General features: G+C 47.4%; 1 protein-coding gene across 1 annotated transcript in view; it reads right to left on the reverse strand.

The window, feature by feature from the left end:
* F8 (coagulation factor VIII) overlaps positions 1-13,296 on the reverse strand; it is a 463,887-nt gene that overhangs the window by 260,442 nt on the left and 190,149 nt on the right. Inside the window, exon 9 of the mRNA XM_069212149.1 lies at positions 6,688-6,862. Coding sequence (XP_069068250.1) covers positions 6,688-6,862 — 175 coding nt within the window. The remainder of the gene's footprint in view (positions 1-6,687; positions 6,863-13,296) is intronic.

The following is a 13,296-nucleotide window of genomic DNA, read 5'->3' on the forward strand; positions in this document are numbered from 1 at the left end:
GTGAGCCTACAAACAACCTCACACTTACCACTGTTGCGTCAGTATCCTCACCTGTCTTGGTCTACCGTACAGTCTCCCACCACCCTCCCATCTGTTTCTACTCCCATCCATAAAACCAAGAAAAAAGAAAACACAGGTAAAGAAAGAAAGCTCATTGACACACCGTCTCAGATTTAAAAAGTTAGATGGAACATGGAAGACATATGGAAGGACAAGACCAAAACGTGTCTACAACCCCTTAACATTAATTCTAAGAACCAGGAGGTTGTAGCTTGTAACAAGGTTACCAGTGTGTATTGCCTTCACTTTGAGCACCTCACAAATCTAGACAACTAATGACTTACTGTTTCCATCTATAGTTTTGTCGAAGAAATGATGGTAATTCTGGAAGCAGTGGTGCCTAACTTATGGAAAGACAACATACATCCCTTCAAGCGTCAGCCTCTTCCTCCTTTTCACAGTTTATGTCAGAAGGTAGGATATTGGTATCCCTTTCTGCAGGCTTGGCTTGTTGTGGCAGAAGGCCTTAAACAAATTCTCTTGTACGTTTTCTAAGTGGGAGTTTGTGTAGTAGGGTATTGCAGCATTCAGTCTGGGCTTACTCTTTCTATGTGGGGCGCTGGAGTGCTTCCCATGAGTAGCACGCTACACTGGGTAGCTTGTGTGGTCGGAAGGATTTTGCATTTGTTTTGATCCTATGTGGGAGGTGTTTCCATGGCAGCGTGTGATGAACCCCGAGGTGCGGTTATCGTGCTGTGGGGACTAGCGTGTAGCGGAGTGGTGGATGATGAGGTGTGGGTATCACGGATGCGCAGTATATGGTTCTTCAGTATGCTGGTAGTTTTGAACAGCTCTGCAGGCCCATTTATGGTATTTCACAAAAGATAAGGCCTGATTGAGAGTTCAGTGGAGGGGTTATTCTGCCACAAACGTGAAACGCTATCCGAGCTATGTAGAATCAACAAAATACATAAATCATCATCCTGTCTGCCATGTTACAAGTGCATTCTATCTAATAGTACTTGTAATGCAGCAGACAGGAAGCCCATCATGTCTGTGATGGAGTGACCCATCCACTGATCTCTAACTCTGCCCCATAGTTTTTCGTGATCTTTCACCAACGTGATCATCAATTTTCTAGACTCACGCTGTGTCGGATACTTCAATAAAACTATCATACATGGAGTCATACAAACATGCACTATATTCATGCATATGTTGTTCTGACTATACTGCATGTGCCAGACTTTGCGTATGTCTATTCCATGAATAAAGTTTCAATCAGCATGCCATGCTTGGTGATAATAGTGCTGCATTGCTGAAGGTGGTGCAATATCATTCAGACACTGGGACTTACCCTTCTGGGGAATCCTAAGTAGCCACAGGGGAGGAGGGGGAGCATTCCCCTTTTGTCACACACTGAAAAGTGTTTTGCATCATGCACAGAAGGAAGTGAGCAGAGGAATGCACCCGAGACCCCATATTATAAGGTAAAAATAAGAGAAAAACAATAAAAAATGATTAGGACAGAATCACTTAGTTCAGGTGCCAAATCGTCCCAAAGCGCGAATAGTCCTGCACTTACTGTTCTGGGGAAGGATGTGGCATAACGGCCAGAGCTGCCGACTTTGGAGCGTTGGCTCAACATCCTGTGATTCTGGGCAAATTACTTAACCTCTCCATGCCTACCACAAAAAATAAATGTGCCCTTGTGTACCATAACTGGTGCTCATGTAAAGAACTCCATTACCTTCTAATTGAGTTTGCGCTACATAAAAACTGCCAAATATAAAAGGTGACATGCTGCTCTTCAACCCACCTGGAAGTCCCGCTCTCCACCCGGTTCGCCATACTAGTGAGAGTGGGAGCCACTATTTCTGTCTCACTCTCAGCATCTGATTGTGTCCCGCAAAGAGTACACAGTGACATACCTGCGTCCCTGACATGTCAGGAATCATGGGAGTTGTACTCCCAGTTCCTCTCATATGACTTAGTCCAATGTAGGCTTTATACTCCTTATGTGGCTGGAGCGTCATACTATTCTGATGGACGTACTGTTGAAACATTCAAAAGGGCACTGATTTTTTCTAAAAAAGAAAACCATAAAGACCACATGGACAGCGAGACAGCGAGAAATGGCCCATTTGATCTGGGTCTCTAGTTTGCTGATCAGATGGGCCAAGGGTTTTCTTTTTGAAGAGAGGTCTGATGTAGGAGGTTTTGACCTCGGATGGGAATGCACGTTGTTCCAGGAACCTGTTGAGTAGGCATCTGGCTGCCTCTCCTGCACAGACTGAGTGAAGGATATCTTTAAAGATTCTTGGGGGTGCTGAGTCTGACGGTGCCCTTGGTAGTCTGGCTGCAACGACAACATCAAGGTAATCGTTTTTTGTGACAGGGTATTGTAGGTATTCAGTGGTGTTCAGGTCATGCATTGTTGTGGTGTTGTCCATGTTTTCCTTCAAGTAATTTAAAAACGTTGCCATTTTTTTTAGATTAAATCATTCAATCAATCAATCAGAATTTGTATAGCGGAGCAAATCACCCGTGAAGGTGTCAACGCATTGGAGATTTGGTCACAGAAGTCTTGTGATCATGGTGTTTCTGTGTTTAGGCACTCTGGACTGCAGAATTCTGTTAGAGTTTATGGATTTCTTTGGATAGGCAGTCTGCTTCAGTTATGCACGTAGTTTAGTGGTGTCTCTTTTTGGTTCTGTTGGATCTTTTGTAGGCTCGGTTATAGTGGAGTTTCATGCTTTCGTCTATTTCGTCTCCTGATTTTCTCCATTTGCATTGTAAAATCTTGAGTTGTTGTTTCATTCCTTTGATGTCGTCATTAACCTAGTTGGTGTTCTTTTTGTGGTCAACCTGGGATATAGTCTTTGTTGGTATCTGTTTGTCCAGTGCCGTGGAGATCCAGTTGTAGAAGGTGCTCTTGCCTATCTGCTGCATATTTAGTGGGGTTCTTTCAAGGTGGGCCTTGAGCTGCTGGATGTCTAGTTTTTTTCTGTTGGTGGTTTTTGTTGCCTTTGAAGAGTTGTTATTGATTGGTGTGTGGATCTTGAAGGTGATGATGCTGTGGTTGCTCCAGTCTACAGAGGAGTTGTCTGTAACTGTGGCTTGTCCTATTGGGGCCAATATGACTGCGCAAGGAGTTGAGCCGGAAACCACTTGTTGTGGATTTAAGGCTTCAAGGTTGGTTGTTACAGTTGCAGTTGTGGTTAGATTCTTCTTGTCAAACCATATGTTGAAGTCTCCCAAAATGTATAGGTTTGGGTGGTTCAGATGGGTGTTGGTTGCTCTGTCACGTAGGCCATCTTTAGCGTTTACATTGCTGCATGTTGATCTATATATTAAGAGGAAGGAATGGGTAATAGTGGGAGTGGATTGACATCTTATCATCAATGACTCACTGGAGTCCACAGTGAGATTTTCAAGTATTGTTATTCGTAGTGTTGTTTATGGATGACAGCCAGGCCTCTTCCAAATCTGTCAATATAATTTTACAATTCCTGTTAATAATATGAAGATCAGAAGGGATGACTTTGTGGCAAGGGGGTTCAGAATCCTCATCGAGCCAGGCTTCTGCAGTGAAGGTGAGGTCTGGTTCTGTCTTCTTGAGGAGGTGAAAGAGGTCTCCATGGGAAACAGTAGGGAAGCTGAATCTCTCTCCCTAGTTCCCAGGCAATTCACGAAACACACCTCCCAATAACTTGCTCATTTACCCCAGCACATCTCCCCCTACTTTACTCTTTATTACCCTTAGATTTTCCGAGGTAAGTCATATTACCCCATGACATGGCTCATACGTGTATTTAGAATGTCTTTAAGTTGTTCTTGCCACTTTTTTAATGCAGAGATCTGGGTGGTTATGGTTACCAATTGCAAGGAAAAATAGGCAATCTGGTGCTTCAGAGCAGAAGTGTTTCTGATTATTAGATTGTCACAATGTAATTTCCTCTATATTAAAGACATCACATGTGGTGATAGGAAAGAGTTGCAATAAGAAATATGCAGTATCCAGTGGTCTGTGTCCAAACCTCATCTCAGAGCATGGTATTATGGAACGAGAACTTGAGAAATGGGAATAATCCAAGGTGGTGATGTGAGGCAGAACTGAAGACATCTCAGAGTGTCCTCAACACCAGCGTCCAATCCATAGTTCCCAACTCGTGTCCTATCCATAGTTCTCAATGCTAGTGCCTTATCCATAGTTCTCAAAACCAGAGTCCTATCCATAGTTCTCAACACCAGCGTCTTATCCATAGTTTTCAACACCAGCGTCCTATCCAAAGTTCTCAACAGGAGCGTCCTATCCATAGTTCTCAAGACCAGCGTCCTAGCCAAATTTCTCAACACCAGCATCCTATCCATAGTTCTCAACACCAGTGTCCTATCCATAGTTCTCAACCACAGCATCCTATCCATAGTTCTCAACACCAGCATCCTATCTACAGTTCTCAACAACAGAGTCCTACCCGTAATTCTTAACAGCAGCGTCCTATCCATAGTTCTCAACACCAGCGTCCTAGCCATAGTTCTCAACACCAGCGTCCTATCCATAGTTCTCAACACCAGCGTCTTATCCATAGTTCTCAACACCAGCATCCTATCCATAGTTCTCAACACATAGCGTCCTATCCATAGTTCTCAACACTAGCGTCCTATCCATAGTTCTCAACACCAGTGTCCTATCCATAGTTCTCAACAACAGTGTCCTATCCATAGTTCTCAACGCTAGTGTCTAATCCATAGTTCTCAACACCAGCATCCCAGCCATAGTTCCCAACACCAGGGTCTTATCCATAGTTCTCAACACCAGCATCCTATCCATAGTTCTCACCACCAGCGTCCTATCCATAGTTCATAACACTAGCGTCCTGTCCATAGTTCACAACACCATCGTCCTATCCATAGTTCTCAACACCAGCGCCCTATCCATATGTTCTCAACAACAGCGTCCTATCCATTGTGCTCAACACTAGCGTCCTATCCATAGTTCTCAACACCAGCGTCTTAGCCACGGTTCTCAACACCAGCATCCTATCCATAGTTCTCAACACCAGTGTCCTATCCATAGTTCTCAACACCAGTGTCCTATCCATAGTTCTCAACGCTAGTGTCTTATCCATAGTTCTCAACACCAGCATCCTATCCATAGTTCCCAACACCAGGGTCTTATCCATAGTTCTCAACACCAGCATCCTATCCATAGTTCTCACCACCAGCGTCCTATCCATAGTTCATAACACTAGCGTCCTGTCCATAGTTCACAACACCAGCGTCCTATCCATAGTTCTCAACACCAGCGTCCTATCCATATGTTCTCAACAACAGCGTCCTATCCATAGTGCTCAACACTAGCGTCCTATCCATAGTTCTCAACACCAGCGTCCTAGCCATGGTTCTCAACACCAGCATCCTATCCATAGTTCTCAACACCAGTGTCCTATCTATAGTTCTCAACCACAGCGTCCTATCCATAGTTCTCAACACCAGCGCCCTATCCATAGTTCACAACACTAGCGTCCTATCCATAGTTCACAACACAAGCGTCCTATCCATAGTTCACAACACTAGTGTCCTATCCATAGTTCACAACACCAGCGTCCTATCCATAGTTCACAACACTAGCGTCCTATCCATAGTTCACAACACCAGTGTCCTATCCATAGTTCTCAACAGCAGCGTCCTATCCATAGTTCTCAACCACAGCGTCCTATCCATAGTTCTCAACACCAGCATCCTAGCCATAGTTCTCAACACCAGCATCCTATCCATAGTTCTCAACACCAGTGTCCTATCCATAGTTCTCAACCACAGCCTCCTATCCATAGTTCTCAACACCAGTGTCCTAGCCATAGTTCTCAACACCAGCGTCCTATCCATATGTTCTCAACAACAGCGTCCTATCCATAGTGCTCAACACTAGCGTCCTATCCATAGTTCTCAACACCAGCGTCCTAGCCATGGTTCTCAACACCAGCATCCTATCCATAGTTCTCAACACCAGTGTCCTATCCATAGTTCTCAACGCTAGTGTCTTATCCATAGTTCTCAACACCAGGGTCTTATCCATAGTTCCCAACACCAGCATCCTATCCATAGTTCTCAACACCAGCATCCTATCCATAGTTCTCACCACCAGCGTCCTGTCCATAGTTCATAACACTAGCGTCCTATCCATAGTTCTCAACACCAGCGTCCTATCCATGTGTTCTCAACAACAGCGTCCTAGCCATAGTTCACAACACTAGCGTCCTATCCATAGTTCTCAACAGCAGAGTCCTATCCATAGTTCTCAACCACAGCGTCCTATTCATAGTTCCGAACACCAGTGTCCTATCCATAGTTCTCAACACCAGCGTCTTATCCATAGTTCTCAACAGCAGCGTTCTATTCACAGTTCTCAACACCAGAGTCCTATCCATGGTTCTCAACACCAGCATCCTATCCATGGTTCTCAACACCAGCGTCGTATTAATAGGTCTCAACACCAGCGTCCTATCCATAGCTCTCAACACCAGCGTCCTATCCATAGCTCTCAACACCAGTGCCCAGCACCACCTCAGCCTGCTGCCACAACACCATGTCCTCAACCCCTTCCACCACCCCTGCCCACTCCCAATTTCCGAGGCCAAGTAGCAAACACAGACACCTAGCCCCAGGCAAGGACTATCCTCTCACCTTAAACTGGTCGCCAACTTCTGCTCTGAGAACGGGCCCCAGCAGTCCGGTGCCAGGCGTCTCAGACACTTTGCTTTGACGGAACCTTTCATCCATGTATTCCACAAATATGGCCTTCTTATAGCGGCTCCCGATGCGCTGGGGACCGGACTCCAAAAACTGGCTCTGATAATGGCTGTGGAAGAGCAAAGAGAACAGAACTATCAACATAGATTTGAGCTGATATCGAAGGGATGTCCTGCACAGTTATTACTAAGCACAGTGATATCCTGCACAGTCATTACTAGGCACACTGATGTCCTGTACAGTCCTTACTAGGCACACTGACATCCTGCACAGTCATTACTAGGCACTCCGACATTCTCTGCAATCACTATTAGGCACAGTGACGGCCTGTGGAGTCATTGCTAGGCACAGTGATGTCCCGTACAGTCCTTACTAGGCACACTGATGTCCTGTACAGTCATTACTAGGCACAGTGACATTCTCTGCAGTCATTGTTATGCACACCGAAATCCTGTAGTCCTTACTAGGCACAGTGACGTCCTGTGCAGTCATTACTATGCACAGTAACGTCCTGTAGTCTTTAGTAGGCACATTGATGTCCTGCACAGTAATTTCTAGGCACAGTGACATTCTCTGCAGTATTTACTAGGCACAGTAACCTCCTGTGCAGTCTTTACTCAGCACAGTAATGTCCTGTGCAGTCATTACTAGGTACACTGACATCCTGGGCAGTCTTTACTAGGCACACTGATATCTTGTGCAGTCTTTACCCAGCACACTGATGTTCTAGTAATTTCTAGGCACAGTGATATTCTCTGCGTTTTTTACCAGGCAAAATTACGTCATGGGCAGTCTTTTCTAGGCCCACTGACATCCTGTGCAGTATTTACTAGGCACAGTGATGTCCTGTGCAGTCTTTGCTAGGGACAGTGACTTCCTGTGGAGTCTTTACTAGGCACAGTGACGTCCTTTGCAGTCTTTACTAGGCACAGTGATGTCCTATGCAATCTTTATTAGGGATAGTGACTTCCTGTGCAGTCTTTACTAGGCACAGTGACTTCCTTTGCAGTCTTTACTAGGCACACTGATGTCCTGTGCAGTCTTTACTAGGCACAGTGATATTCTCTGCAGTCTTTACTAGGCACAATTACGTCCTGTGCAGTCTTTACTAGGCACACTGACATCCTGTGGTATATTTACTAGGCACAGTGATGTCCTGTGCAGTCCTTACAAGGCACAGTGACTTCCTGTGCAGTCTTTACTAGGCACAGTGACTTCCTGTGTAGTCTTGACTAGGCCCACTGACATCCAGTGGTATATTTACTAGGCACAGTGATGTCCTGTGCTGTCCTTATTAGGCATAGTGACTTCCTTGTGCAGTCTTTACTAGGCCCACTGACATCCAGTGGTATATTTACTAGGCACAGTGATGTCCTGTGCAGTCCTTACTAGGCATAGTGACTTCCTGTGCAGTCTTTACTAGGAATAGTGACTTTCTGTGCAGTCTTTACTAGGCACAGTGATGTCCTGTGCAGTCTTTGCTAGGGACAGTGAATTCCTGTGCAGTCTTTACTAGGCACAGTGACTTCCTGGGAAGTCCTTACAAGGCACAGTGACTTCCCGTGCAGTCTTTACTAGGCACAATGACGCCCTGTGCAGTCTTTACTAGGCACAGTGACTTCCTGTGTAGTCTTTACTAGGCCCACTGACATCCTGTGGTATATTTACTAGGCACAGTGATGTCCTGTGCAGTCCTTACTAGGCATAGTGACTTCCTGTGCAGTCTTTACTAGGCCCACTGACATCCTGTGGTATATTTACCAGGCACAATGATGTCCTGTGCAGTCCTTACTAAGTATAGTGACTTCCTATGCAGTCTTTACTAGGCCCACTGACATCCTGTGGTATATTTACTAGGCACAGTGATGTCCTGTGCTGTCCTTACTAAGCATAGTGACTTCCTCTGTAGTGTTTACTAGACCCACTGACATCCAGTGGTATATTTACTAGGCACAGTGATGTCCTGTGCAGTCCTTACTAGGCATAGTGACTTCCTGTGCAGTCTTTACTAGGAATAGTGACTTTCTGTGCAGTCTTTACTAGGCACAGTGATGTCCTGTGCAGTCTTTACTAGGCACACTGACGTCCTGTACAGTCTCTACAAGGCACACTGATGTCCTGTGCAGTCTTTACTAGGCAGAGTGATGTACTGTGCAGTCTTTTCTGGGCACACTCGCGTCCTGTGCAGTCTTTACTAGGCACGGTGACGTCCTGTGCAGTCTTTATTAGTCACACTGATGTCCTGTGCAGTCTTTACTAGGCACACTGACATCCTGTACAGTCTTTACTAGGCACCCTGTCATCCCTCCTACGGTCTCTACTAAGCATGTGACGTCCTGTACAGTCATTACTAGGCACACTGATGTCCTGTGCAGTCTTTACTCAGCACAGTGATGTCCTGTGCAGCCAATGCTAGGCACACTGACATCCCGTGCAGTCCTTACTAGGCACAGTGATGTCCTGTACAGTTACTAGGCTTTGTGAGAGTGTAAAGCACAAGTTTGCAGTACCACAGGCTGGTACTAGAATTTTAGAGAGAGTAAATCACAAGACATCAGGACCCCCATGCTGGTACCAGGCTTCATGAGAGTGTAAAGCACAATCCTGCAGTACCACAGGCTGGTACTAGACTTCATGAGAGTGTAAAGCACAATCCTGCAGTACCACAGGCTGGTACTAGGCTTCATGAGAGTGTAAAGCACAATCTTGCAGTACCACAGGCTGGTACTAGACTTTGTGAGAGTGTAAAGCACAAGCCTGCAGTACCACAGGCTGGCACTAGGCTTTGTGAGAGTGTAAAGCACAAGCCTGCAGTACCACAGGCTGGTATTAGGCTTCAACAGAGTGTAAAGCTCAAGACTGGAGTACCGGCTAGCACTCGGCTTCGTGAGGGTATAAAGCACAAGCCTGCAGAACCATAGGCTAGTACTAGCATTTGTAAGAGCGTAAAGCACAAGCCTGCAGTACCACAGGCTGGTACTAGGGTTTGTGAGAGTGTAAAGCACAATCCTGCAGTACCACAGGTTGGTACTAGGCTTCGTGAGAGTATAAAGCGCAAGACTACAGTACTGGCTAGTACTAGGCTTCATGAGAGTGTGAAGCACAAGCCTGCAGTACCACAGGCTGGCACTAGGCTTTGTGAGAGTGTAAAGCACAAGCCTGCAGTACCACAGGCTGGTATTAGGCTTCGACAGAGTGTAAAGCTCAAGACTGCAGTACCGGCTAGCACTCGGCTTCGTGAGGGTATAAAGCACAGGCCTGCAGTACCACAGGCTGGTACTAGCATTTGTAAGAGCGTAAAGCACAAGCCTGCAGTACCACAGGCTGGTACTAGCATTTGTAAGAGCGTAAGCACAAAACTACAGAACCACAGGCTGGTACTAGTCTTTGACCATTTGCGGCACGCAACTCGGGGAAGGGACAGGGTGCCGCGCAGGGCTGGGGGGGCCGGATCCGGTGGGAATTAAAATAAAATAAAAATAAAAAAACACTTACCTTGCTCACCGCCGCACCGCTTCTCCGCCTCCGTCTCTGCAGGCACAGGCTCCCAGCCTGCCCTTCGGCCAATCCTGACACTGCTCAGAGCAGCATTAGGATTGGCTGGGAGCGCCCAGCGCGGGTGCTCCCAGGCAGACTGGGAGCACCCGCTCCAACTGTTTTGCTGGGCTGGAGAGAGCCTACTGCGCATGTGTCTTTAGCCAGCCCGAGACAGCCGGCCAATCACACATGCGCTCCGAGGGGGAGTGCAGTGCACTCCCACTCACTGCTCATCACCCCCATGGCCCTGCCCGTTTACAAGGAAACGATAATAAACACCGTTTATTATTGTTTTCTTTTAAAGGTTTTGCATCTGCCGCGGCTGGCGGGGACATGACGCTGCTCCGCTATAATGGAGGAGCCGCCCCGGTCTTTGACAGAGTGTAAAGCACAAGTGTGTAGTAACAAAGGATGGTACTAGGCTTCGTGGGAGTTTAAAGCACAAGCCTGCACTACCACAGGCTCGTACTAGGCTTTGTGAGAGTGTACGGCACAAGCCTGCAGTAACAGAGGCTGGTACTAGGCTTCGTGATGGTATAAAGCACAGGCCTGCACTACCACAGGCTCGTACTAGGCTTTGTGAGAGTGTAAAGCACAATCCTGCAGTACCACAGGCTGGTACTAGGGTTTGTGAGAGTGTAAAGCACAAGCCTGCAGTAACAGAGGCTGGTACTAGCCTTCGTGAGGGTGTAAAGCACAAGTCTGCAGTACTACAGGCTGGTACTAGGCTTCACAAGAGTGTAAAGCGCAAGAATGCAGTACCACAGGCTGGTACTAAGCTTCGTGAGAGTGTAAAGCTCAAGACTACAGTACTGGCTAGTACTAGGCTTCATGAGAGTGTAAAGCACAAACCTACAGCACCGCAGGCTCGTACTAGGCTTTGTGAGAGTGTAAAGCAGAATCCTGCAGTACCACAGGATGGTACTAGGCTTCACCAGAGAGTAAAGTTCAAGACTGCAGTACTGGCTAGTACTAGGCTTCGTGAGAGTGTAAAGCACATGTCTGCAGTACCACAGGCTGGTTCTAGGCTTCATGAGAGTGTAAAGCACAAAAATGCAGTAGCACAGTGTAGGAAAGTACCATCTTGCCTGGCATGTTACCCCCATTTTTCACTGTATATATGTGTTTTAGTTGTATGTGTCACTGGGACCCTGGTAACCCAGGGCCCCAGTGCTCATAAGTGTGCCTGAATGTGTTACCTGTGTAGTGACTAACTGTCTCACTGAGGCTCTGCTAACCAGAACCTCAGTGGTTATGCTCTCTCATTTCTTTCCAAATTGTCACTGACAGGCTAGTGACCATTTTTACCAATTTACATTGGCTTACTGGAACACCCTTATAATTCCCTAGTATATGGTACTGAGGTACCCAGGGTATTGGGGTTCCAGGAGATCCCTATGGGCTGCAGCATTTCTTTTGCCACCCATAGGGAGCTCTGACAATTCTTACACAGGCCTGCCACTGCAGCCTGAGTGAAATAACGTCCACGTTATTTCACAGCCATTTTACACTGCACTTAAGTAACTTATAAGTCACCTATATGTCTAACCTTTACCTGGTAAAGGTTAGGTGCAAAGTTACTTAGTGTGAGGGCACCCTGGCACTAGCCAAGGTGCCCCCACATTGTTCAGAGCCAATTCACTGAACTTTGTGAGTGCGGGGACACCATTACACGCGTGCACTACATATAGGTCACTACCTATATGTAGCTTCACAATGGTAACTCCGAATATGGCCATGTAACATGTCTATGATCATGGAATTGCCCCCTCTATGCCATCCTGGCATAGTTGGCACAATCCCATGATCCCAGTGGTCTGTAGCACAGACCCTGGTACTGCCAAACTGCCCTTCCTGGGGTTTCACTGCAGCTGCTGCTGCTGCCAACCCCTCAGACAGGCATCTGCCCTCCTGGGGTCCAGCCAGGCCTGGCCCAGGATGGCAGAACAAAGAACTTCCTCTGAGAGAGGGTGTGACACCCTCTCCCTTTGGAAAATGGTGTGAAGGCAGGGGAGGAGTAGCCTCCCCCAGCCTCTGGAAATGCTTTCTTGGGCACAGATGTGCCCAATTCTGCATAAGCCAGTCTACACCGGTTCAGGGACCCCTTAGCCCCTGCTCTGACGCGAAACTGGACAAAGGAAAGGGGAGTGACCACTCCCCTGACCTGCACCTCCCCTGGGAGGTGTCCAGAGCTCCTCCAGTGTGCTCCAGACCTCTGCCATCTTGGAAACAGAGGTGCTGCTGGCACACTGGACTGCTCTGAGTGGCCAGTGCCACCAGGTGACGTCAGAGACTCCTGCTGATAGGCTCCTTCAGGTGTTAGTAGCCTATCCTCTCTCCTAGGTAGCCAAACCCTCTTTTCTGGCTATTTAGGGTCTCTGTCTCTGGGGAAACTTTAGATAACGAATGCAAGAGCTCATCCGAGTTCCTCTGCATCTCTCTCTTCACCTTCTGATAAGGAATCGACTGCTGACCGCGCTGGAAGCCTGCAAACCTGCAACATAGTAGCAAAGACGACTACTGCAACTCTGTAACGCTGATCCTGCCGCCTTCTCGACTGTTTTCCTGCTTGTGCATGCTGTGGGGGTAGCCTGCCTCCTCTCTGCACCAGAAGCTCCGAAGAAATCTCCAGTGGGTCGACGGAATCTTCCCCCTGCAACCGCAGGCACCAAAAAGCTGCATTACTGGTCCCTTGGGTCTCCTCTCAGCACGACGAGCGAGGTCCCTCGAATCCAGCGACTCTGTCCAAGTGACCCCCACAGTCCAGTGACTCTTCAGCCCAAGTTTGGTGGAGGTAAGTCCTTGCCTCACCTCGCTGGGCTGCATTGCTGGGAACCGCGACTTTGCAGCTACTCCGGCCCCTGTGCACTTTCGGCGGAAATCCTTTGTGCACAGCCAAGCCTGGGTCCACGGCACTCTAACCTGCATTGCACGACTTTCTAAGTTGGTCTCCGGCGACGTGGGACTCCTTTGTGCAACTTCGGCGAGCACCGTTTCACGCATCCT

Source organism: Pleurodeles waltl, chromosome 10 (genome assembly GCF_031143425.1).
Source record: "Pleurodeles waltl isolate 20211129_DDA chromosome 10, aPleWal1.hap1.20221129, whole genome shotgun sequence".
In the NCBI taxonomy this organism is placed as follows: domain Eukaryota; kingdom Metazoa; phylum Chordata; class Amphibia; order Caudata; family Salamandridae; genus Pleurodeles; species Pleurodeles waltl.